This window comes from Cnephaeus nilssonii, assembly GCF_951640355.1.
Source record: "Cnephaeus nilssonii genome assembly, chromosome: 6".
NCBI classification, from domain to species: domain Eukaryota; kingdom Metazoa; phylum Chordata; class Mammalia; order Chiroptera; family Vespertilionidae; genus Cnephaeus; species Cnephaeus nilssonii.
This window is the reverse complement of record NC_137077.1, coordinates 13544977-13572673: the sequence shown is the minus strand read 5'-3', so window position 1 is coordinate 13572673 and position 27697 is coordinate 13544977. Positions and strand designations below refer to the sequence as shown.

Here is a 27697-nt window from a genome sequence, read left to right as displayed (position 1 = left end):
CGCACACACACACACCAGGCAGGACTCTTCATGCTGGTGTTTTCCAAACTTAGGCAAGGAAGAGGCAGGCTAGGAGTGTGCTCTTCCCCCAACAATCAAGCAGACTTACTGTCGGTAGTTGTAGGCTATGTCAGCAAAATACTTCCGTCTTGCTCGGTACACAGGATCTTTAAAGCCCTAGGAGAAAGGAGACACTTGGTATCCCAAGGCTTTGAATGAGAGCCTTGAGCTCCTTCCCTTGATTATACCCTGAAAATAAAGTCTCAGCTAAACCAAGGGTAAGCTCTCCCACCAATATGAACAATGCATCATTAGCAATACCTCAATTTACTGAGCCCCTGTGCCATGGGATTCCAAAGTGCAAATAATGTACAGGTTTTAAAGAAATCTCATTCATAGCATTTCTAACTTGTAAATTTGCTAAATTAGACCAAGCTGGTAGGATTGACATCTACGATAAAGATATGCAATATCCACTAAATGTTTGACGAATGGTATTTAGAATTGCCTCCTAACTTCTTTTTTTTTCAATTTTTTTATTAAGGTATTATATGTGTACATATCTTACCATTGCCCCCCCCACCCCACTCCCATATATGCCCTCACCCCCCAGAGTTTTGCGTCCATTGCCTCCTAACTTCTTGATAGACAAACAGTACATGCTTACTGCCATTGCAATTTTAAAAAATACCATTTATTGATTGCCTACTATGTGCCAGTCTGTGTGTGCTAGAAACTTATTTTATGTATAACTCTCACAACACAGTTGTAAGGTACATTATTTTGAAGAGAAATCTGCACTCTCATGTTAAATGTAGCATAATTCACAATAGCCAAGACATGGAAACAACCTAAGGATTCACTGATGATTGAATGAATAATATTCCATTGCCTATATGTATTTATTCAGCCATAAAACAGAAGAGAAAAACCTTCTGACAATATGGATGAACTTTGATGGCATTGTGCTAAGTGAAATAAGTCAGACAGTGAAAAAAATACTGTATGATCTTACTTATGTGTAAATGATTTGAGAAATAGAGAAATCCAAATGTTTCACCCTGGAAAAGTAAAGTAAAATTATCAGACTTTTTTTTTTCATTCCAAACCTAAGTTCCAGATAAGTTAAGTAATTATTAGTTTAGAAAAAATCTATGACATGATTATTACAAGGTATAACTTGTTTTCCCAAAGCATTGAATGGTTTTGCATCAGTAATTGCTATAGAACTCTGAAAAATTAGAACTACCATTAGGTCTACTTCTGGGAGAAGATCAGTTGATGTGATAGGAAAAATGGGCACCATGATTTTATTTCTAAGCAGCACTAACATATTCTTTCATGAAGCCATCTTCTGGGCTAAAAGAAGAACACATCTCCATACTGAGAACTCAAAATATAAATTTAATGGGTGTCAATCATTAAAGCTTGACCGTGACTGTCATCCTTACCTCCCAGTCTTATTTAACAGTCAGTAGTAAATGGCTTAAACAGCCCTTAGGTATGAAATGTAGACTTTTGCACTTGCAAGGTGCCTTGAAGAACATCTATTTCTATATTTTGATCTAGATCTGAAGAAGGTGAAGCTCAGAGAACCATCTGCCCAAGAACCCTCAACTAAAGAACCAGGATCTCCACTCAGGTTTTCTGGTCATAACCAGGCTGACGAGTAGAGGTTTGAGGGTTGAAGCTAAAAACCAGGGAGACAAGAATGTCCTTAACCCATGGATTTCCACCTCATCATGTCACCTCCAGAAATGCGATGTCCAAGACAATGTATCTTCCCTTTTGGACTCTCTGTCTTTAATCTGTGATGTACTTTGTCTAGGTGGTTTAAATATTTTTTCCATCAGTGAAAAAAAAGCTTGAAATAAAATCATGTATCCAATAAATGTCAACTTTGTCAGAGGGAATAGATAAATATATTTATGAAATGATGGGATAAATATACCAAAGCCTAACAAATGTTATGAAAATAAAAAAAAATGACTGTTTTAGTCTTGTATAGTATTATGCTTTTGAAGTTTTCTATGGTGTGTAGGGTGTTTTTAATAGCTAGAAAAAAGTAAAATAATAGTAAAAATCCATCTCAAATAATTATGGAGAATGGCAGCAAATTCATCCATTGAGATACATCAACACACACATACGGATTCTCTCTGTGGGATGGTTTCTAACCATGGTTCTTTTCAACTCAAAATCACTAAAAAGTTCATTATTAGCCTGCAAGGGGACCCCATCAACTAGACTGCATGGACTTTTGCTCTCCCTATTACCAGTGAAAGGGAGCTATAACCTGGAAGTCTGTCTCTCAAGGAGCTGGCCTTCCACCCTTTGGGCTGCCGGGTGACCACAGGGCCTCCACACCATGTGGAATACACTCTGAATGAAGCTATAGTCGGCGATGACTAATCATCCTGTCTCAATTTAGTCTAACAGCAGCAATGTCAGAAACACCGCATGTAATTTATTTATAATCACCCTGTCTCAATTAGGCTAATAGCAGCAATTTGGGCTGCACTGCGGGTAACCAAGTATGTTTTGACAGGAAAATATATTGCTGGTGAAGAAGGGATGAGGGGAAGGGGGAAGAGGGGAGGACAGATGGAAGAAAGTACGGAGAATTCTACAGGGTGCAGTCTACACACAATCACTTTCCTTATCCTCAGGATTTTTGTTACCTGAGGGTGTTGAAGCATGTGATTTTGTTTTTGTGGAGCTTTGGGGGAAAGAGTAGTTATATGGAAAAGTTCTAAGTATCCTTCTAGATAGAGATCTTACGTCATTATTTCTTGATAACATGGCTAAGCTTAAACCTCAGAAATGCCATCTTAAGTCACACAGGCTGGAACTAATAAAAGTAACATTAATGTCAACTGTAATTGAAAAAAAGTAAAATAACTAAAGGTAAATTTTAACCTAAAAGAAGTTAGACAGGCTGGGTTGAATTATTGGATTATTAACCCATTCAATCACTAGGAGAATGGCCTGGGGTTGGTCAGTTCACCTCTCGAGCCTTAGTTTCTTCATCAGTAAAATGAGACAGTTAATGGAAGCTACCTCACAGAGTGGGGTGAATTAGATCAAGTAAAATTCTGAGTATAAAGGAGACACTCAAAACGTGATGCTTTGGGGCACAATGGTGGGAAATCCCAAAGCTGAGAAATCTGGTTTTGAACATAAAAAGGATATACTCTCTGGAATGGTCACTGAGCCTATCACCCATCCTTGGGCTTCTTAAACAGCATCTATAGAATTCTTACCTTGCTATTTATTTATAGTTCATCAAGGCCAATAGTAAGAGCCTTTTTGCATCCTATTGGTCCCAAGCCAACTGGAGGAAGGATGAGACACAGGAGACAAGAGTTTCAAAGTGGCATTTTTTTTTAAGTATCTACCATTGCCATCCTATAGGTATGGGCCAAAGATTTGTAAACCAAGAGACAAGGGCAGTGCTGAGCATGCCCCCCATCCTTGCCCACTGTGTGTTGTCAGCCATGGTCCCCGCCAATAATGCCAAGAAGCCTATTCTAGCAAGGATTTGGACACCTGGTTGCTCAGACTGGGAAGTCATTGTTTTAGTTCTTTCCTCCTCTCTTACTTTCACATTCAATAATCAATTTTTGTCCATTTTTCCTTTCAAATATCTTGAGTCCATCCGTTTTTACTTTATTCTCACTGCTACAACTTAATTCAGGCCTTCATCTTTCCTTGCCTGGACTACTGCAACTGCTTTCTTTGTCTCCTCCCCAAAACCATCTCTCTTCACTTTAGCCCATGTAGATTTAACAAAATGCAAATCTGGTGGGGTTGCTCCCCTCCTTAGAAACTTTCCATGGCTTCTCATCACTTTTAGGATACAGTCCAAAATCCTGAACATAGTCCACAGGGCTTTATGTGATCCTGCCCTGCCTACTAGTATATTTTCAACTCTGTGCAGAACTGCATATTATATCTCCAAATTTGTCTAGATTGGTCTTAGTTTAATTATTTAAACACATTATGCTTTACCCCCCACATGGAGGCCTTCACACATTCTATTCTTTCTGATTGGAATACTCTTCCTCACTTTCTCAGACCAATAAGCTACTACTCAAGTCTTTCCATCTTGGTTTACATCACACCTTCCTTGATTTTTCCAGTTTATTGGTTTTCTTCTACAATACACTCCCTCAGCAACCTGAGTGTTTTTGCTTTTAGACAATCATTATACTTGCTTTTTAAATATAATTTTATTGATTTCAGAGAAGAAGGGAGAGGGAGAGAAAGATAGAAACATAGATAAGAGAGAATCATTGATTGGCTGCCTCCTGTACGCCCACTACTGAGGATGGAGCCTGCAACCCAGGCATGTTCTCTGACTAGAAATTGAACAGTGACCTCCTGGTTCATAGGTTGACGCTCAACCACTGAACCACACCGGCATGGCACAATCATTATACTTGTTAATAATTATTTAATTCAGGAATCTGTTTGTCTTACTTATCACTGGATTTTCTGTGCCTGGCATACTTGGCACACGCTTGAGTAAGATCTATTAAAAATTACGCAAACCTTAAGCAAAACAAACGTTATGGTGTGCCTTTTCAAAGTCCTATCAGATCACTATTTAACAAGCTCACTGTGTGCTCCAGGGGAACGGACATTTGCTTGAAGTGCAATTTACAACTTAGTAAGGCCCCAACACTTCAAAGTTGGATGCTGACGAATATTTATTCCAAAATATTAGTTCCAATATATTTATTTTATGATCCTGTTGCAAATGATTTCTGTCTGGTAGAAAAGAGAACACTCACAGTTACAGCTTTACCGCCTTCTGGGACATTGGTAATTTGTGAAACCATCTTTGTGATCTTATTCCAGAACTCTATTTTTCAAAGACCATTTATACTTTTGTCTCTTGTGTCTTCCTTTGCACCATCTTTGTCATCTTGCTGGGTCCCTCATTCCTGAGTCCATGGATCTTTGACACATGTTCACTACATATACCTGTATAACAGCTGTTGCTAACTTTTTAAAAATTACACTTTGTCAAAACAACTTAGTTGGAGTGCAATAAGTCATTGATGATGACTCAACTGGCTGACTTTTAGGATAGATTCTGACAGGCCCTCAGGTGGAGAAGGTTGGGTGGGCGGAAGGAAGAGAAAAGGAGACAAGTATTGGAAATATAGTTGTGGTCTTGGGAAGAGCAGGCTCTTGTTGGCAAGTAGGAAAACTTAATGCCTATACCATGAAAGATTAAAAAGCAGTTTGAGATACTTGGATCAAGAATAGAAATAAACACAGAAGAACAGTTGTGGCCGCTCACATTTTCCCCACTTAAAGCTCCCTCCAGTGTAGATATTCATCTAGACAGAGGGGCAGGTGTTAGGGAAACTGAAAGAGAGAGCTCTGAGGTTGGGGTCTGTGTGGTAGGGGCTGCTGGTATCCCCTTCATTATCTCGGAGAATATTGCTAAACTACTTTTCTCTGCATCCTTACTAAGTTAGTTGTGGGCCTATGACTGAGCTGTAGTCAGTGGAATATGAGTGAAGAGATGAGAGTCACCTTCCATCCTGGCCCATATGAACCTCCCAGGAGCCATTCTCTGTCTTTTCCAGGCACTGGCACCATGCTCAGGCTCCAAGGACTTGGAAGAGGATGCAGCCCTTAGTTGGAAGGAGACTTGATCTCTACATGTGGAGCAATTTCCCTATTGACTACACTGGAAATAAACTTTCCTTGGGTTAAGCCATGGAGGTTTAATAAGGGGGGCTGTTTGATAAGTAAGCAGTTAGCCTACCATAGTTACCAGAGGGCTTACCTCAGATCTCCCTGTTTGGGAAGTCCTCCCTAACCATTCTGCCCACAGTGGCATTAAAACTAATAGCATAGCAGTAAACCTGGTGTTTACTCATACACTTTTTTGCTTTATGATTCAGCCAAATATTACCCAAACTGTATTCCATGGAACAATACCATTCAAGATAATGTTGCTAAGGGTCAATAAGGGGTTCCATGGGTAAATAAGTTTGAGAAACATTAGGTGAAATGAGTTTCATTTTTGCAGGACTTTCCAAAGCCTCTAATGAAACCATGAAACTTGTAAATGCTGAAAATGGGGTTTTAGAACACAGCGTTTCTCCCTTTGATCATGAGATCTTTTTCATAGACTCTAGTTCAGGACACACTTGGATTCTGCTAGCCAGGCTTAGGATTGCACCCTCATCCCCTCTGCCATCCCTTTGGGAAGAGTAGCCACTCACCCTTCTTCTCTCAACCTTACAACTGGAGGCTCCTGGAAGGAAGGGATCCTGTTTTATTAATCATTTCAGCCCCCTTCCCTGCACATGGCCTGGGACATGGCTCACAGACACAGGAGCCCACACAGCCCTCTCTGGCTGAGATTTCTCACTGGAAAATGAGAAAGTACAACCTTCCCACAGATTAGAACATTTAAGTTTTTAAAAGGCAGGGAAAGCATTTAGCACAGTGCCTGGTACAAAATCCATGCTCAAGAAATGTTAGCTCTGAATATCATTCGCTTAATAAACACAAGTGGAAGGAAGACAGGGGCTACAGGGATGGAGGGATGGAAGGATGGAGGAGCTGATACAGCTAGCCTATTTCATTCCCCTTCATCTCTGTCTCGGGAACAATCCTTCCCTGGCTCATTTTCCAGCCCAGCTGTGTTGGAGGCCCTGGTATGGGCTATTGGGTCAAACCTCAGTGCCTACTGCCAAGAGCAGGGGTCAGGGCGAGGCGCGCTCCTCCTGAGCCTGTGGGACAGAGAGGAACAGAGGGTCCTCTCCAAGGAACATCTCTGCCCACACCCTGGAGGGCCTGTTCTGTCCTTGGCCCATCTCTTCCCAGATCGGATGAGAAGCCACAGGAAGGAACAGGGAGAGCCTGGCCTCTCCTCAGGGGGACAGTGTACCTGATAAATTGTATTTTTACGATAAAGTGCATGTCACGGAGAGGCCAGGGAGCCAAAGATGTGGGCTGGGCCTGTAAGGAGAAATTAACTCCAGAATTTTAAGATCAGCCCCATCTGCCTCTAAGAAGGCAGGCACCAGGACAGAGGTGGGGAGATGGCCATGTCTATGGACTGGCCTCTGCTCTCACATCCCCAAATGACAGGGGGTGTGGCCAACGGAAGGGACATGGGGCAGGGCAGGGGCACTGGAGCTTGGTAAGAGGAGAAAGGCCACAATAGGCCAACCCCATTGTCTGGGTCAAAGGTCATCAGACAGCTTTGCAGAGAAACCATATCTTTTTTTAAATATATTTTATTGATTTTTTTACAGAGAGGAAGGGAGAGGGATAGTTAGAAACAGCAATGAGAGAGAAACATCGATCAGCTGCCTCCTGCACACCTCCTAGTGGGGATGTGCCTGCAACCCAGGTACATGTCCTTGACCGGAATCGAACCTGGGACCTTTCAGTCCGCAGGCCGACGCTTTATGCATTGAGCCAAACCAGTTAGGGCAGAAACCATATCTTTGAAGATGCCTTGCTCTCAGGGCCTCCGGCCAAGAGGCCCCAGACACGTCAAAGGGGGTCATTCACAACTTACTCAACTGTATGGACCCACGTGACGTGAGAAGAAATTAGACTGTGGGTAAAACACAGACAGTCCCTTAGTGTTAGACTAACCCACTGCAAATGGAAACAGCCTTCAAGTCATTAAAGACGAATGAAGTCACTTGCCTGGGCGGACAGTGAAGGACAGTCAACATGATCATGGTTACACCTCTTGCCTATAGAGGCTGCTAGAACTGGCTCTGAGCCAGGCTGGGCTGCTCCATCCCAGGACCCCAGAAAAAATGGGGATAAAATCTCTCCAGAAGCCATTAAAGGACCCACTCCCCTGCCCACAGGTCATGGGACACAGTCTGAGTTCTCTGTCTGGTACGTCAGATCTTTTAAAAACTGACCCTCATATCTACCACACCAGCCAGCCCTTCTAAAATATTCCAGGTACTTTCAGGACCCTGAACCTTCACATGTACTGTTCCCTCAGATCGTACTGCCTCCTGCCTCCTTGTTTGACTAGCATCTTCCACTCAGTTTTCAAGATCCAGTTCAATGTCACTACTCCCCACGCCCCCTGGATCTGGCAGAGTTGTTAGTAGACTTTGTTGTTGCCCAAGCACTTGAATTAAACCTCTGTTATTGTAGAAAGTCAGAGAAATAAAGATTACTTCCATATCTGAGTGTGTTTGTGTGTGTGTGCACACACTTACATGCATGTATCATATATAAACATTAGTTTCTAGATGATAACTCATATTTGATCCAACAATAATGATGGCTATGATAATGATGATGATGTGTGAGTAGGCACTCAATAAATGGCTGTTGTACAAGAAAACAAATAAAGACACATTGCTCCAGAGTAGCATGGGGAGGAACCAAAAGCATCTCATGGGCAGGGCCATGGACTCACGGGGTGGTCTGCATCCAGTTCTGCTCCATAGCTGAGGATCTGGTTGGCAAATCTGTCCAGATCTTGAATGGTCCTTGGGAACCAGGGCACTGCAACACAGAAAGAGCAAAGTCCTGAGTGGCAGCTTAGCAAGACACGGTCAAGGTCAGAAGTATGCAATCGGCACCAATTAGTCAAGTCAGTGGTGGTGAAAGTGGAGTTCCAAACAGCCACCAAACTACTGATTCAAACGCTATATCCCATTTCCCTTGAAAACCTTTTTTTTTTTAAATTTCAGCTTTGTTTAAGTATAAGTGACAAAATGGTAAGATATTTGAAAGGTACGTGACTATGATTTGATATATGTATACATTGAGAGGATCCCAGCCCACATTTTAATTAGCACATTGATCATCTCACACATATTTATCTTCTTTCGGAGGGGTATGAACATTTAAGTTCTACTCTCTTAGGTAATTGCAAGTATACAATACAGTATTATCAACTATATCACTGTTTTATATATTAGATCCTCAAACTTTATTAACCTTATAGCTGAAAGTTTGTAGCCTTCTACCATCTCCTATTTCCTCCACCCTCAGCCCCAGGCAACTACTTATCTACTCTCTGTTTCTATGAGTTTAACTTATTTTTTAGGGTCCATATATAAGTGACACCATGCAGTATTTGTCTTTCTCTCTCTGCCTATTTCACTTAGCATGTTGGAAACTAATTTTAAGATACATTCCCAAACATTTTCTCTTTCCTGGAGATTTTCTCTGAATTATTCCAAAATTAATCTCCCTCCTACCCATCATTGTAGAGTGGAACAGTTTTTTATGTTTTTCTTTATCAGCAGAATATATATGCAACCCCAGAATAGAAACCAGATTAAACCAGAGCTGTTATATTGTCAGCAAGGATGAGCCCATGGGACCCCATCTTCCTATCACGGGTCTCCCTCCCAATGGCCCCAGGCATCCTGGCAGACTCTTTGGATGCCAAAGCCCATTTGGAAGCCACTGGTGAAACGGAATGAATGGAGTCAGGTAGCATGATTTGAGAATGCTCAGCAGAATCCAAGGAATCCATGGGCTTGCGTGTGTTTGGAGCAGCATAGTGGGGAAAAAGATGGGGTCTGAGCTGTGTGGCCTGCAGGCATTGGTCATGCAGAGGTTGGTGGCACCCAAATCGCTGTGGCCTATAGGAAAGAAGGCATCCTCGGAGTGGCATTGTCCCAGGAATGAACAGAGACTAGGGCATTTTGGACTGCAAGGAACTGTGAGGCATTTTGGACTGAGGGCAGGAACTGTGAGTGCAGTGTAGTTCCAGGTGCATAGGAGGGAAAAAAGGAGGGAGGAAAGGAAGAAAAAAAGGAAGGAGGAAGAAGAGGAAGGAAGGAGGGAGGGAGGGTAGAAGAAGAAGAAAGGGATGGGAAAAGGAAGGAAAGAAGTCTGGTCATGTTAACATGTAAGGCATTAATAACAGTAACCATCATGCATGGAGTGTCAATTCTGGTTTAGTTGCTATTTCTGGAGTGTCTCCAATATTAGGAAGGTATTATGCCTTCTATTGTACAGATGAGAAACTGAGGCTCTGAAAGCCTAAATAACTATTTTATAATCACACAGGAGTAAGAAAGTGGTAGAGCCAGAAAATAAGTAGAGAACATAAGTAGACATAGTGGGCAGACAGTGACGTGAGCCCAAGGCACGCCCCTCATTCCCCTGAAATGAGATTTAGGGGAAAGGATGCTGAACTTGCAGTCAACCTGGCCTGGGTTTGAATCCAGGCTCCATCTACCTACTTATCCTCCCTGTGCCTCAGTCCTAACTCTAAAAATGGGAATAACAGCAATAATAATGGGAAGCATAGCAAACATTTTCTGAGGCCTTACCATGTACCGGGTGCTTGCTTAGCATTTTGGTTGGAATGCCTCTTTTAATATGAGGATTGCTGTGATAACTAAATAAGAATTTAGGCAAGGCATGCAGCTCAGTGTCAGGCCCATAAAAGGTAGCTTTCCCTCTGAGGCAAGTTATTTCTGATTCTGCCCAAAGGCTCAGGTCGGGCAGGAAAGAACATGTGTGTCATCTAGTGGCCAGACTGGGGAAATGCCATCCATGATCTAGACACACTCCACCAAAACAAGAGGCTTTTCTCAGCAGTTAATAAAGGTTCATTTAAAATTTTTTTTAAAAAAAATCGAGGTTCATTTACAGCCTTGTTTCCATAGGTGTGAAGTGTTAAGCTCTCTACTGCCTATTTGAGTAATAAAAAGTAATATTGGGTGCCATTCTAAATATTTGACCTATGAGGTGGGTGCTATTGGTCTCCCCATATTACAATGAGGAAGCTAAGGTACAGAGAGGTTGAGTGGCAAACCCCAGCACACACTGCTAGAAAACAACAGTCAGCATTCTAACTCAGGCCCGGCTACTCCACGGTCTCAGGCCTTAACCATGAATCCACCCACCACATGGGCTGGGGGCAGAGCACACTGGTTTGGACAGCTGCCTGCCTGATTGTCTTTGCAGCTTCCCACGTGGGGTTCCCATGGCCTCAAAGCCCAGCCCAAGTCTCCCAACCATCTCTCTGTGATGATAATAACAACAGGAACAGAGGCGGGCAACAGAGCTGGACAGCCGGGATGGAACGCCATCTCTGCGCTGACTATCTATGGCGCCCAGAACTTCTTCATGCCTCAGTCTTCGTAGCAATAAAATGGGGATAATAATAGTGCTATAACGTACTACTTTAGAGGAACAATATGAGGGTAAATGAGTTAATATATGTGACTTGCTGAGAACAGTACCAGCACATCATAAATACAGTTGACCCTTGCACAACACAGGTTTGAACTGCACAGGTCCACTTGTATGCGGATTTTTTTTCAATATGTATTCATCAATCGTTTGCTATCGGTAAAGCTTTTGGTCAACAGCAGGCTGTTAGTGGTTAGTTAAGTTTTGGGGGAGTTAAGTGATACTTGGATTTTTGACACAGTACAGAGGTCAGTGCCCCTAACTTCCCGTTGTTCAAGGGTCAACCATACTATTATTGTTCAGCTACAAACTCCAGGGAATTATTTTGTCTCTGCCCTTAGCTCAACATAGCACAGAGGACAAAATAGAAAGCCTTCCATCAAAGCTAGAAGGTCTGCCACTTATCCTACCTAATAATAGAGTAATATGCAAATTGACCGTACCTTCACTACGCCCACCAGCCACGCCCACCAGGAAACCTTCGCAAGGACGCTGGGGTGCGGCCGAGCCCAAGGCCGGGAAAGCCTCGGGTGGAGGCTTTCCTGGCCTTTGGCACCAGCGGGGAGCCTGCATGGATCGCAGGCAACCACCAGGGGTCGGCTCCTGCGATCCATAGCAGGGACGCTGGGGTGCAGCCGAGCCCAAGGCCACCGCTCGGGGCCAAGCCCTGACCCTAAAAAGAAGGCAGAAGGTGGTGGCCACAGCCAAGGCCTGGGTCCCCGGTGCTGGCAGAAAACTGGTGCAGGCAGACAGGTGAATAAAGGTCTATTGCACGAATCTTCATGCAAACTGGCTGCTGGTTTTTTGTATAATTGGGCATGCATTTTATCTCTCGGAGCCTTCGTTTCTTTATCCACAAAATGGACAAAAACTATCTGTCTTATTGCATGAATTAAAATAGCAAATGTGACAATCCCAGCATAGTGACTGACCCAACATAAGGGCTCCGGGTTAACCATTAGGATGACAAAGATTTTAATAATGATGATATTTAGGGGGAGGGGGAAATGGGGGAGAACCAAGACTAGAGTCAGGAAGCTGGTGGTCAGCCCAGCTCTGATATTAACAGGCTTTCTAATCCTGGGCCTCAGTTTCCTTCTCCATAAAATGTGAGGGTGTGGATTCACTTGTTGCTGCAATCCCTTTGGGGTTTCAGATTCCAAGACCTATGGAATGCCTGTGATGGGCTGAGACTGGCCTAGACACCTGAAAACACACTTCTAGTTCAATCTGTGTGCAACCTCGCTTGTTTCTGGAAGTATAGTCACTGCATTTGTTCCGCTCCCAAAATGCATTGTCCCTACCATTTCCATTTCTCTTCTCACCAAAGAAACAAAGATCTCTATCCCACAAATAGAAGTCTTTGGGCCCCCACCTTGATTCACAGCTGTGCGTGCTGGCTGTTTCCCTACTGAACGCCAGAGGGCAGCAGAACCAGAATATTTTCAGCTCTGGGTGACTGTGTGTGTGTGTGTGTGTGTGTGTGTGTGTGTGTGTGTGTGTCCTCCCAAGGGAAAACACTAGTTGAGCCACATGACTTCGTTCAGACCCCTTGGTGGAGAAAAGTGGCAAATTTGGGAAGTTTGCAAAGACTCAACGGACTGAAGTCTTGGTGAAGCTAAATACAGCCTATGTGTTGTCTGGGTAGAAAGAGGACCCAGCCAGGCCTCCTGATGAGGAGTTCACCAGCTGTCCCCTTGGAGAGCAGAAACAAGGCTGAAGGAAATGAGACCCAGAAGAGGCAGTTCGAGGTGTTGGGAATGTGGTATCAAGGTCCCGACAGGCCTTGATTTCTGGAGAAGGGGCCAACCCGAGCAGGGCTGTGAAGCGGGCAGTGTGGGGACACCAGGGGCTCCAGGGACAGAGACTGCAGAGGACCCCAGACAAATTCAGGACCAAGCCTTTACACTTGTGCCTGCCCTTTATTCTGCTCAATGGGTGTGCACACCCTGGACTGGAAGCCAGCAGGTCTGCGTTCACATTCTCTCTCTCCCACCCCAAACTGCATGACTCTGAGCATGTCACTTGATGCCTGAGCCTCTGGCTTCCCATCTGTAAAATGGGTGAGGCAGCCAATCCCTCACTGGCCTCCTGGGTTGCGGGGAGAAGCAACTGATCAACAGTAGGTCAAGCTGTGTCTTCATTACACAGAGACACTTACTAGTTAAGTAAGGTGACGCAGGCCACTGGTGGTAGGGCGGATCCATTCCTGTGTCTCCATCCTCTACAATGGGGCTTTTCCAAATTTCCCAGCCAAAAAGTTATAGCTACCTTTTTTTTCCCCTTTAAAGTTACATTTTTGAGAGCTTACGATGCACCAGAGCCTGTGCTGAATGCTTTCCTTCCATTATTTGCTTAAATTCTCAGAGCAATCCTAGGTGGTACCATTATTATTTCTGCTTTACTGATGAGCAAACTGAGGCTCAGAGAGATGAACAGACTTGCTCAAGCTCCCTGGGCTCCCTGGGCTGGAATTAGAACTCTGCAGCTTGTGTATTCCACCGCTGTGCTGGGCTGGCTCAGAATAAGGTAGGCGGTGCAGGGGTCCTTGGTTTTTAGATTCCTGTCCTCTCACCAGGAGAGGGAAAGGAGGTGACGAACCTGAACAGGAATCTAAAGGCTCTTGAAGATAATCCCCAGGACAGCCCAGGGCCCTACCACCTTTCATCCCAAGCCTCTCTGGATTTAGAGGTGGTGACTTTTTAATACCTAAGTTCTCAGCGCCTCCCACACATTTTCTCTTCTTCGGTGAAGGTCACAGGCCTCCCCACCACCCGGTCTCACTCACAATGCTGGGAATGGAGACTGACCCCCATGACCCAGGCCTCTGTTTTGAAAAGTTAAATCAGATTAGTTCATTAATGACCTTTGCAAATACCTCGGTGGTGGGCTGGCCTCTGTGAGCCCCTCCATGGCCTTGTGGACTGCCAGGCTTGGTGGTTAATGAATGACTTGGGCAGCCTGGTGCAACAGAGGCCCTCTGTGAAGCCAGAGGCACCCGGGGGCGGGGGGGGGGTGCAGATCATTAATGAATATTGATTTGGTTCCAAGGGAAGCAGCCCGCTGGAGAGCTGGCCCTGGACACCCACGTTGTGGTCTCATTAAGTCGGGGTCAACTGCTCAGCTCAGACACCAAGGGGCGACTGGCTTGGGAGGGCTCCTGAGCCAAAGGGCCCCACAGGCCCGGCTGGAGCCTGCTTCCTGGCCAGTGGGTCAGAGCAGGCCCCTAAATTTATAGCAGTTCAAGGTGCAGGCTGACTCCCATCTAACCCCCTCCCTCCACCAGGCTTTCACCAGCCCCAGGGGTTGGTTAGCCAACAAGGCACCCCAGCTTGCCCCAGACTTCTGCCTCCAGCCTGTCTCAGTGAAAGCAATAAATCCTCCATTTCTTAGGCCTAAAATAGAAGGATGCTTCTCCCCCCACCTCCTTCCTGGCTCCTGGGTGTCTCTCCTCCAAGGCAATGACCTCCAGCCCCCAAGAAAAGCAGTCCCTGTGCTAATCACAACATCTCCCCCTGAGAAAGGAGGGTGGTTCACCAATGTCCTGCAGCATGAAGACTTTAAATGTTTTTTTTTTCTCTTTGAAGGGGCATCTACTTGCTTTCTAGAGAAAAAAACACACACACTCTTTAGGAAAGCCTTGGTAAGAAGGAGTGAGCCAAATGCTGGCTGGAGGAGCCAGGCTCTTCTCTGCCCCTCCTGGACAGGGCAGTGGTCATGGTGGGTTCAGAGCCCACTTCTATTATTGACATGGTAGGCAAAGCATTTGCTCTCTCTCTGTCCATATGTTAAAATGAGAATGAGAACTGGATGGATAAAAGGGATCTAGCCATGAAACAGAGTAAAAATGTGTTGAAATAAATAAATGGATGGAATGAGTAAATGGTTACGAATGAAATAATAAATACATTTTTTTAAATGGCCTGCAATGTGTCCAGCTGGTGTGGCTCAGCTGGCAGGTCACATGCACCAGGCAGTCACCTGTCCGATTCCTGGTCAGGGCACATCTCGGGTTGCAGGCTCGATCCCCAATAGGGGGCATGCAGGAGGCAGCTGATAGATGTTGCTGTCCCATCAATGTTTCCATCTCTTTCTCCTTCTCACTTCCTCTCTCTGAAATCTAATATATATATATATATATATATATATATATATATATTTAATGACCTACAAGGTCATTATTCCACTCACCAATCTAAATTAGAACTGTCCTCCCAATATCTTTTTTAAGATGTCAATATCTCATAAACATATTTTTTTGCAGGTTGCCCACTCTATCTCCAAATACTGAATTCTGTTTTCTGAGCACTCACATTGCCCTGAGATCTGATTACCTATCACTTACAACTGGAGTTACAGTCAAGCTACATTGGATGATGAAAAAAAAAGACATCTGAAGACTCTTCCATAGAATGTCCATCACACTCCAGAAGCCCTTCCCTGACCCCACTGGCTTCAGAGGACTCAGGCCAGGCCTAAGGATTTAGACAAGGACTTCACCAGCAGTCACCTTGGAGATCTAGGACAAGGTTTAAGGAAGTAAGACCCAGGAGAAGCAAGTTCTGGGTGTTGGGGAAGATGGAATATGTTGAAACAAAAGTCCCTTTCCCAGCTGTCAGGATGTATGGCAACATCAACACATCTAGCAAGCATCCAAGTAGACTGCAAATGGCCATCAATCTGTGTGTTTTTACAAACATGCAAATACATGGTGTCCTGCAGACCCAGGACCACAAGCATCTACAGCCCAGAGAGGCACCCCTGGGGCCAAGTGAAATGCATGGGAGAAGGTTTGGAACTGAGAAGGGGACAACGAGAAGGAGGGAACGCAGAACAGAGGAGCAGAGGAAGGGAGAGAAGAAAGGCAGGCACAGGTGATGGGAATGAGGAAACCCCTAACCATCTGGACCTCCCTCCAGCCTTAAGCAACTTCTCCCTAAAGATTCTTATCATCTCTTTAAGAGTCAAGATACCTTTGAAAAATCTTGTCTCTTAAAAAATATGCAAACACACACACACACACACACACACACACACACACACACACACACTCACACACGTACCATTATGCCCCAAATTCAGGGTCTTTTCAGACTCCTCCTTATCCTTCTGCTCCCGCCGATTGATCTGAAACTTCTGCTCTTTGGGACAGCAATATTGAAGCAGAAAAGAGAAAACTCCAGAGGGCTGGGCGGGGCAGAGATATATGAGAGGAAAGGAATGAGTATAATGATGTTGTTTTAGGTCTTCTTGCAGTGATTTTTCCCCTTAAATCATTGCTTCATAAACTGATCCAAATAACAAAGAAATAAAATCCTAATTGCCCCCAGGCTAGATAGATAGGTAGATAGATGATAGATGATAGATAGATAGATAGATAGATAGATAGATAGATAGATAGATAGATAAAATAAATAGCCCTCTACCCCCCCACCCATACACACACACGCACACACAAGAGCAATCTGGACTCCTTTTGTTTCCACACCAGGATCTTCATAATCACCGCAGCTTGAACAAAATCCACTAAATGTCCATTTGCTTTTGGAAAATAATTCCCAACAGATAATTTTCTCCAAAGGTGATGATCCTTTACTTCCGTCTAGCCCAGACATTTGGTCCATCTGCTTTTGCTGGCTGCAGTCTGTCTCCATGTAGGAATTTCCCACCCCCCTCCAAACGCAATGTCATGCAGACGACTCAAAGGCAAAGGTAAAAGGATTAGGAGATGGATCGATGGAAGATATTAATGCTCTTTTATGTTGGGTTGAAGAAGGATTTGAGGTCATCAGGAGAGAGGGTAGCAGGAGAATAGACCTCAAGTATTCAAAAGACTCTCTGGATTAAAATCCTATTAAACTCACATCAGCTTCTCCAGGAGGCATTTGAGAAGGTTGGGGTTTCTTTAACTTGTCACCATAATTAACCTTCTCTTAAGCTCTTTTGGGTGGGGAACGTTTAGCAATTAAGAAACTGAAAAGTTTCATTTTCTATCACCCACATGGCCTTTTGAATGGTTTAAACACTAGAATGAAAAGTGGTTTAGCCTAATTGATTTGAGGGGTTCAGATCTCCCACTTCAACCTGCTGTCAGACTTGCCCCTGAGGTCTGAGCCCCTCACTAGACAGGGCATTTTGTCAAGTGAAAGGATTCAAAGGTTCGGATCTACCATGATGCTTTTCTTCCTCTAATCATCCTCCCACTGAGCTCTGCAGAAAGAGCAACTCTGCAAAGGGATAGCTGTTTCCCCTAAAAAAAATCTGCTTCTGGGCCCAGGCTTCACTTCACAAGAACTACCCCCAGTAGCCCAAAGGGCCGGTCTCTCTCCACAGGTGCAAGATTACCAAGTTCCAGCATCACCTGTGTCCCTAGCATCTGTTCTGTTACGAGGACGTGAAGGTCAGGAAACCCTGACAGGTAGGGGCAGCCAGTATGGGATGGGGCAACCAAGAAATGAGGGTCACAAAACATGTGCTGTTTTAAAGGCTTAGTCTTCAGAGTTTTTCTCCAACAGGTAGAATGTCAACCCAATTTTAAATCTCAACACTCCGCTGGGGAATCAAAACTGTGCTATGTTCAGCCCCTGTCCCTCTACAGTATCCACCTGGGTGTCTCGTTGCCTCTGTCAGCCTGCAAGTTCCTTAAGGACAGGCAGTGTGGCCCTCTGTCACTCCAGATCCTAGCACAGTGCCTGGCACAAAGCATCACTCAACACACGCTTAACCACGACTGTACCGGATCCACTCTGTGCCTTAAGGCAAGTCACAGCCTCTGTTTTGTACCATGAAAAATTAAGGAGTCTGTTGGGCTGCATGACCTCTGAGGTCATTTGCTAGTTCTCAGAATCTCTGAAAAAGGAGCTGTGTGTGGGCTGGCTTTGCATGGCTCCTGTGCTCAAGCCATTATTTATAGCAACCGTGATCATGGTATAGAGAACATCTATTAAGCCCTTCAGCACACTCTGCACTGCTCTCGATGCTCCACCGCTGTTATTTCATTAATCCTATGAAACAGGGACTCTTGTTGCTCCCATGTGATCAGGGGGAGATCATAAAGGCCAGCAATTTGCCCAAAGTTCTATTAAGCATGATGTCCCCTGGTTTCAAAATCTGGGCTCCTAACTATTCTTCCACGGCCATTAAGAGCCTCCTTTCTGAGCCTCCAGTTCAGGCTGCCAGCCCTTCATCTGATCTACATACATCTTCCCTGGCTCCCCAAGGGGCCATGTGCCTGCCTGTCAATTGCTTTGATTTCCTACCCCAGGGCCGCAGCTGGCCAGGCCTCCACCTGCTCCAAGCAGAGGCAGAGCTTGGCCCCGGGTCCAGCAGGGCCTTTGTCCTGAGAGCCTGCAGCTCCTGTTGGGAGCAGGTGGCCGGAAAAGCAAAAGGAGATGATCATCAGGGAAGCAGCTTGGAAGGTGGAAGGGGGAGGCAGGCAGACAGGGTGGATCTGAGGAAGAATTCCAAGTGCCCTCCCCCAGTGACCTGAGCCCATGAGCATGCTGTCCACCCTCGGCAAGGGCAGAGCCCTGGATGGACTTGCTTGTGTGATAGCCACAGGAGGATGAGGGCAGAGAAGGAGTAGAGATCTCCTAGGAAGGCCTTGGAGGCATCTTATAGGAACTGTGTCAATGGCCTGTGCTAAGAGGTGGGTCTTGTCTCATTTTAAACATCTCTGCCTATTAAAATGCTATTTTCAGTGACAGAGCCTGAAATCCTCTTGACGTAAACTCTTCAGTGTTTTTACAAAAAAAAACACCAACTTTTGATTGTACAATATAATTTTTTTAGTTATTTAGAAAAACTAGTTCATCTCAGCATTTATACTCCTATGTATTACCTAAATGAACTGAGAACTCAGGTTCACACAAAAACCTGTTCATGAATGTTTATAACAGCTTTATTCATAATCATCACAACTGGGACACAACCAAAATGTCCTTCGATAGGCGAATGGATAAGCCATATATGGTACATCCATACAATGGAACATTATTCAGCACTAAAAGAAAATGAGCCATTGAGTCACAAAAAGATATAAAGAAATTAAATATATGGTGCTAAGTGAAAGAAACCACTACATACTCTGATCCCAACTATATGCCATTCTAGAAAAGTCAGAATCACGAAAACAGTAAAAGATCAATTGTTTCCAAAGGGATCAAGTGAAGAAGGAGAGAAAAATCAGTGGAGCACAGGGCATTTGGGGGGCAGTTAAACCAACTGCATGAACCTGGAATGATGGATACATGACACTATCCACCATTGTTGATCACCATGTCATTATCTGCATTTGTCAAAATCAAAAGAGCTGTAAAATACAAAGCATGATCTCTAACATAAACTATAGACTTTGGTTGTTAATATTGTATCACTATGGCTCATCAATTGTTAAAAATTTAGCACACTAATGCAAGATGTTAATAACAGGAGAAACTGAGGTGGAGAGGGGGGAGAGAAAGAGAACATATGAGAACTCTCTGCACTTCTTGCCCAATTTTCCCATAAGCATGAAAATGCTTTAAAAACAAACAAACATTTATTAAACACTAGAGGCCCAGTGCACAAAAATTTGTGCACTTGGGGGGGTTCCCTCAGCCCAGCCCACACCCTCTTGCAGTCCAGGACCCTTTGGGGGATGTCCACTGCCAGCTTAGGCCCACTCACTGGAGGATTGGGCCTAAGCTGGCAGTCAGACATCCCTCTGGCAGCCTGAGAGCCCTCAGGGGATGTCTGACTGATGGCTTAGGCCCACTCCGCATCAGTCAGACAGCCTTAGCACTGCCAAGGAGGCAGGAGAGACTCCCGCAACCACCACTGCACTCGCAGCCATCAGCCTGGCTTGTGGCTGAGTGGAGATCCCCCGTGGGAGCACATTGACCACGAGGGGGCAGCTCCTGCATTGAGCGTCTTCCCCCTGGTGGTCAGTGTGCATCATAGCGACCAGTTGTTCCAGTCACTCTGCCATTAGAGTCAATTTGCATTTTACCCTTTTATTATATAGAATTTGCATTTTACCCTTTTATTATATAGGATAGTTTATCTCAATATGTTTTGTATCCTAAAAGCAATCACTTTGTTCCTCTGTATTCCTTTTAGGATACGCATAATGGTAACAACAACCACATGCTATCATTTGCCAGACAGGCAGTATATGTGTGAACTCATTTAACCCTCACAGAAACTCCCTGAAAAATTGAGGTCAGAGCAGTGAAAGGGACTTGCCAGGGGTCTCAAAGTCTTTAAGTGGAAGAGGTAGGACTTGGACTGAAGTCTGTTCAACCCCACTTTATAGCCCTACTTTGTTGACTTATTGTTCAGGGGTCATCAATGGGCAACACTTCAGCAAGTCAATGAGGAGGCAGGGCAAATCTTGACAACTCCTGGATTTAATCATTCACTCCCAAATATTTGCTCAGCACCTGTGTTCTAAGCACTGGGCTAAACTCATAGGATATAAATATTAAAAAAAAAAAATACTCCCTTTGCCTATAGGAAGCTCATAATCTAGAGAAGAAGACAAATAAAGAAATGAAAGCCCTAGGACAAGGGACAGGCAGTTGCCAGCTACAGAATCTACATACTATGACAAGGATGTGGGGACAGCCCTTTGGTTGGAATGGCAATGACCATGGAATTTGTCTTGAAGTTGTGTTTACATAAAAAGCACCCTGGACACTCTAACCATCTTCCCTCTAGAGATAGGAGATGGAGAGCGTGACAACCCAAGAATGAAAAATATATAAAAATGGCAGCAGCAGAAAGAAAACAATTAATATAAGAAATAACTCTCCAGAGGAAGCGGGGAAAGAACTAACATTTACTAAATGTCCAAAATATGCTAGGCTCTCATCTAGATCCCTAACCTACATTCTCTTGCTTAACCCCCCAATGGTCTTCCAGGGTAGATATTATTATAAACAGAATATAGAGTAATTAGGGTTTCAAAATTTCTCTCTTTCTTACCTGTGTCTTTCTTCTTCTCTCGGGAAAGCTCATGCACGGTGGCACCGATCTCGTGCTTCAAGATGTTAATGATGTTGGCCAGAGTAGGCATGCTGCTCTTGTCCAGACTGGTGAAGATTTCATACTCATCTTTCTTTAAGCGTGAAGGTCTGGATTCAATGTGGGTCAGATTTATTTCATTCTCCTAGAAAACAGAATTGGGCATGTGAAGCGGACAGTTGTTGGCATGAACGCAGACCAAACACACCAAACCAGAGCGGAACACACCACACAGGAAATGCAGACAGATGGCGAATAGGATTTCCCAATCAGAGAAGAAGAAAGTCCTTGAAGTTGCACAAGTTGTCTATTTTCTTTTTTTTTTTTCAAAACCCAATAACAAATGGCAAGAGGTGATGATATAATTCCAATACTGTAGAATTTAACCACATGGAAATCTGCTCATGGCCTAGAGTTGCAACCATAGATGTTGATTTGGTTCAACTGTCTAGGACAGTGTTGGCCAGAAATATTTACATAGGAAAACTCCCTTTACCAAATGAAATCCCATAGAATCTCAATAATAATATCTCAATGAATAGATAATATAGAAGCAACATTTTTCTGCTTGAACACGGTCCATAGGAGTCAAGTTAATTGGGTTTAAATCCAAGTTCTCAATTATATTGGCTATGAGACCTGAAGCAATTCACTTTATGTTTCTAACCTGCAGTTTCCACATCTGTAATTTGGTGATAAAAGTGACACCTGCTTCATAAATTTATTGGGGACATTGGATGAAATGATACATGTACACTGCCAGGTACATGGTAAATGCTCAGTAAAAATTATTTAGTATAATTACTGCTCATATTTTTTATCCAAATATACAACAAATGTGTAGGCAGCGTCCACCAGTACCCATTCCTCTTCTAGGTGGTTGGGCTACATCAGTGAATAAATCAAAGGTACTTCTCTTTATGAAAGCTTCCATTCAAGTTATAGGGAGATAAACAACAGACATAATGCAGTATTTAACAGGGTGGATACATGAGGCTCACTGAGAAGGGGAGAGGCTGCTTGTATTAAATGCCACAAAAATAATAATTACTTGATATACCTACTCAAATTCAATGTCTTTAGCTGGTTAGATTTCACTATTATGAATTTGTAATTAAAAAGTCAGTTACTTAAATTGGTGTGAAATTTTAATGCATGGCAAGTTATCTGCTACTTGTTCAGAAAGTCTGTGATTTCATTGAGAGTGCTGCTCATTGTAAAGGCATCCAAGGGGCGCCCTCTACCCTTTATTAAAATAAGCAAATAGTCCAGCCAGTGTGGCTCAGTGGTTGAGTGTCGACCTATGAACCATGAGGTCACAGTTCGATTCCCAGTCAGGGCACATGCCTGAGTTGTGGACTCAATCCCCAGGAGGAGGCATGCAGGAGGCAGCTGATCTATGATTCTCTCTCATCATTGATGTTTCTATCTCTCTCCCTCTGCTTTCATCTCTGAAATCAATAAAAATATTTTTAAAAAGAAGCACATAAATGGGGTTACCCCAAACATTTAAATAGACAGCATATACCTGAGAAAATAATGTTTAACTTGAATAACTTAACAACTTCAAAACACAAAATTAATCAACTTTATCATTCAAGAAGTTTGGGGTTTTTTTGCCCTTGATGGTTAATGGCAGGTAAAGAGAACATGAATAATTACAATATAAATACATTTTTCAGCTTTAATATCACTTCACAGTTTAGAATTATTTTCTGTGATCTTCCCCACAACCCTTTGAGAAGGTTAAAGGAGAAGTACAGAGTGAAATCAGAGATGAAGGGGTTTTGCCAAAAGTGGTAGGAGACAGGGGCCCATTTTTTCTAACTTCAGAGCCATGGTGATGGAGTGGTTATCTGTGGGCACTAGCTACAGAGGATACAGCCCCGATGGTGACCCCAGGTTACCCAATGTAAGGACATGGACCAGAGAGAGAGAAGGTGGAGGAGGGAAGGCCAGAGAGATAGCAGTTGCTTTGAAGTTTTCTAAGCAAACAGAGGTAACTTCCTAAACAAAAAAAAAAGAATATTGTCATCCTTCTTGGCTCAGAAAGAAAGAGAGTGGGTGAGTTCCACCGGCTATTTACATAAGTTGAAACTTCAAAAAGAAGAAAGAACCAATCCCTGACATTTGGAGAGCAGAGAACACAGCAACGCCAATAGCCAGGACAGGCCACACCTCTGGCAAGCTTACCTGCTGACTAAGGAGGACAGAGGTGGGGGACAGGGAGGGAGGGCGTGTAGGGGGAGGAAGGGCTGGAAGGCTGATCATAGGCTGTTAGTACTCACCACCCACACCACACCCCTGGCAACAGCACTGCCTCTGGGAAGAGCCGTAAAACAATTTGTACCCCAAAATCAGTTTGTGCTATTCTAGAGACTTAACTTATGGGGACATACTTTACCAAAGTGTATAAACTAACTAAATTCCCACAATAGGGAAATGGGTAGGTAGACTATAGTGTAACCACTCAGTAGAGATGACACAACTATTAGAAAAACAATTCACAACAACATCTTATATAAAATAAAGTGTCAGTGGCCATTGAATGACATGGGAATACTGGTGGTCTCCAGATAATGGGCCCATAGGTGATTTTGTTTCCATCTTTCTATTTTCATTTTATCACAGTTCAACTTTTCTAAAACAATGTTTATGACTTTTATAATGAAAAATTCACTTTATTTCTTACAGGGTTATAATGACAACCCCTTGGGAAAATACTTATGATGGATGTAGGTATGTGATAATTAACAATTTTTTAAAAAATGATGCCCAGGACAACAAAAGACTAGAATGAAATGCATCAAGCTTGTGTTTGTTCATATTTGAAATAAAGATAATAATGTTACTTGTCAGCTTAGTGAGAATTAGAAAGAGAGAAAGTAGAATGTTGGCTGCCTTCATAAGTATTCAGTAAGAACTCATTGTACTCTGCCTCTCTCATCGTGGTAGAATATACATTTCCCTGGACATCGAAACACATTCTCAGCTCCTTCCTCAGCTCCTTTCCCTGGAACATGTTTCAAAAAGGAGAAGGAAAAGCTGAGCATGTTTTCAGAGACCAGACTGGAAACAAGAACTTCTTGGACCACACTACCTGCTGCTGCCTTCGAGTGCACGTAAGTGAAGTTATGCCCTGCCTATTTCAGAGGTCACATCAAAGACATTCACAAAGAATGTCCCAAATCATTGGTCTCAAGCAAACAAACAGAAACTTCCAATAGCTCATCCAGTCAAGTACTTTCCATGGGCCAAACACTGGGGTACAACAGGGAACAGAGCAGGAAGAATCCCTGCCCGCCTGAAGCTTACATTCTCGAAGGAGGAGACAAATAATAACTGTCATAAATAACTAAAAATCATCTTCAGATGGGATGGAGGAAAATAAAGCCGAAAAGAGGGATCAGTTATTTCAGAGGTGCCATTTTAAACAGTGTGGTCAGGAAGGCCTCAAAAAATAAACAGCTGACATGTAAGCATCAACCTGAAGTCAGTGAGGGAGCAAGGCATGAGGGAACAGTAAGTGCAAAGGCCCTGGGGTAAGATAGTGTCCAATATGACTAAGAGCCAGCAAGGAGGCCAGTATTGACTAGGGCAGAGTGAGCAAGAGGGAGGGCGCTAGGAAATGAGGGAGAGAAGTGACAGTGAAAGCCACATAAGGCATTGTTGGCCATTACCTGAAGTTTGGTTTTCACTCCAAGTGATGGAAGAAGCTAAGGGAGGTAATCTGGAAGAGGAGACATCCTTTGACTCATGTTTTAAAAGGAACATTCTGACAATTGTTTTACGAATAGACTGTAATGGGGCAAGGGCAGGAACAATCCAGAGGCTCTAACAATATTTGGGGTGAGAAATGATAGTGCAAAGACTGAGAAGAAATTGTATGGTGGTGCAGGCAGGGCTTCACTTATATTTCACTGGTCTCCTCCTGTGAGAGGGCCCGCAACAGCTTCGATTGATCAAGAGTCTGGAAATTAAACCCACTGGGATTAACAGGAAACCGAAAACATTCAGAAAAGTATAAACACAATTCATTTCTAGAGGGAGCTCAAGATTACTCCTCCCACTCCCCACCTCACACACACTCTACCTTGGAGGAGCGCTCTTGAGCAGATTCATGCTGGACTTTCAGTAGGATTCGCACCCCAGAGACTATCTTTTGGGATTCTACTCTTGCTTCATTTGGAAGTGTCTCTTGAAATCTTTTGGCCTTTTCTTCCCTGAGTCTTCCCCCTTTTTGTTAGATTATTTCTTCCCCACCCTCCCCTCCACGTAATTGGGCTTGTGTGCAACTTGGAGGAGACCTCTTCCTGGGGAGAGCTGGGGTAGCAGCTTCATCCAGGATCTTTTCAAGGCTTTAGAGAAAATGCCTTTCTTTTTCTTACATTCCTCTTTCTACACCTTTTCTTGACACCAGAGTGATATGATCAAAAAGGCACTGTGGTCTGTTCCAGTCCAGGCCACCGAAAAGCAATCATGTGTGTGCTGTCAATGGGCCACAGCGCTGTCTAAACAAACTTCCTAACGAAAGGGGGAAAGTAAGCTCTCTGTTGCTATTTCTCAAGTGTGTCCAGCTCTGAACTGTTCAGCAGCTAAAAACAATGCTTTTTTTCCACTTGAAGTTCTTCCTTTCAATAAACAGGACATCAGGCCTGCACGAAATGTTTAGTGCAGCACCATTTGTGTGGACAAACCATGGAAGCCACCTAGGTATCCACCAACAGGAAGTGGATAAATACAGCCACACAAAAGAATATATAGAGGGGAAAGGAATGAGCAAGAACTGTGTGAGCAAATCTCCAAAACAATGCTCACTACCCTCTCCTCACAAAAGAGAGCTGTGGGAGAGTTACAATGTTATGAAGATTAAAGCTTGCCAAATGATGTCATGCATCACTAATGCTTATTTATATAGAACAAAGTATAAAACATGTATGGGAATCACATGCATAAAATTCAGATTCACAGCTACCTCTCAGGAGGGAAGGGTACCCAAGGACATTAGTCATTCATACAATGTTTTATTTCTTAGGCAGGTAGTGAGTTACATGGGTGTTCTTTATATCATTGCCTATATTTGGGGATTTAAATAAAATGAAAACGTCATCTGGATTCTAAAAACTTTTCTCCTCCAGTGGGACTCAAAGCTCTTCTTATTTTTATTAAAGAAGAAATGCTTCCCGTAAGCATTTTCCTGCTCATGACTGCCCTGGATCTAAGGCCAGGGTCGGGTAAAAGCAACCCTCGTGATTTACTCTCAATCCTGTCCTGCTCACCAGGCCCAGGGGTCACGGGCAGACCTCAAAGTCCAAACTTTAGAGTAATAAACATTGCCTGTCTGGATGCCTCCTGCCACCCGGCCTCTGTCCCCAGAAACATGAGGTGAGCAAAGGGCCAAGGATTTGAGGATTTCATAACCAGATCCCCTGTTTATTCTCTAACTTCAAGTCATTTGTTTCTTTGTTTTGGAATATACTTCCCTCTGCCTCTCCCCTGGCCCACCCCTTCATGTTTCAGCTTAAACCTTTCCTGACCAACTCTATCTCAAGTCTGGGTTAAGGAAGCTTATAGAACCCCGACCTCTTCCAAGGTCTATAGCGACAGGGAATGTCTGTCTGGCTCATCCCAGTCTCCACAGCACCTATATAGGGTCTGAAAACAGTACATGCATATATATAAGCTGAATGCATACAGGAGAGAGTATGAGCCCACTGAATATCTGATGAGGGGAAATCGTGGGTCTTCTGGGCAGAGGTAGATAGAGTGTAGGAAGTGAATGTGACAAACACAGATTGTGTCTTTCCCATTTGTTTCCAAAAGACCAGTCTACTGTGAAAAAGGAGGGGGAAGTCTGAAGCAATGTTTAGCCCCCAGTATCTAGCACTGGGCAGCTTTTTTCATCTGAGCCTCTGTGTCTCCATCAATTACATGATGCTAATGGGGCATACCCGTCACTTAAGAGCTCTGCATATCTGCTGATTTGCTTGTTCCCTTCCCTAGAGAATACACAGTGCGGTGATTAGCAGAGGGCTAGTTAGGGGAGAGAGACCACTTCTGTGCAGTTTCCCCAAGGAGCCTGCTTCTAATTTTATAGCCCATTAACCACTTGCAGTAAAGTCTCACAGGAGACTTTTTTTGTTAAGAAGGTATGGGACATGAAGTAGTAGAGGCTAAAAAATAGAGAGCTATGGAAAATGTTTAAATAAATGCATAAAGAATTGGCAGAACAAGTCACTGAGGACAATGGGGCATTGGTAGGTTAGCAGGTACAGGTTTTGGTATATTCCTAGTCTTGTGGCCCCAATTCACTAAAACATTTGCTTCTTTGCTCCCGCCACCCGCCCAGCACATGCAAACACAGTACTCGTGTGTCTCTGTTATAAACATTAAACACGTGTTGCATTCTGATGTTACTAGCTGAGGTCTACAAAGCCATGGGCCCATTGGCAGGCAACATCATCTCTTCATGGGATGGTGGCTTTGGTGCTAATCATCTAAGGAAAAGATGGGCTCT

The 27697-nt window shown here is 43.7% G+C and overlaps 1 protein-coding gene across 1 annotated transcript in view; it reads right to left on the bottom strand.

Moving 5' to 3' along the window:
• Positions 1 to 27697, bottom strand: part of PAH (phenylalanine hydroxylase) — a gene marked incomplete at its 5' end in the record, with an annotated part of 51094 nt that overhangs the window by 13525 nt on the left and 9872 nt on the right. The window contains 3 exons of the mRNA XM_079773766.1: positions 110 to 177; positions 8432 to 8520; positions 21142 to 21325. Of these exons, the coding sequence (XP_079629892.1) occupies positions 110 to 177; positions 8432 to 8520; positions 21142 to 21325 (341 nt within the window). The remainder of the gene's footprint in view (positions 1 to 109; positions 178 to 8431; positions 8521 to 21141; positions 21326 to 27697) is intronic.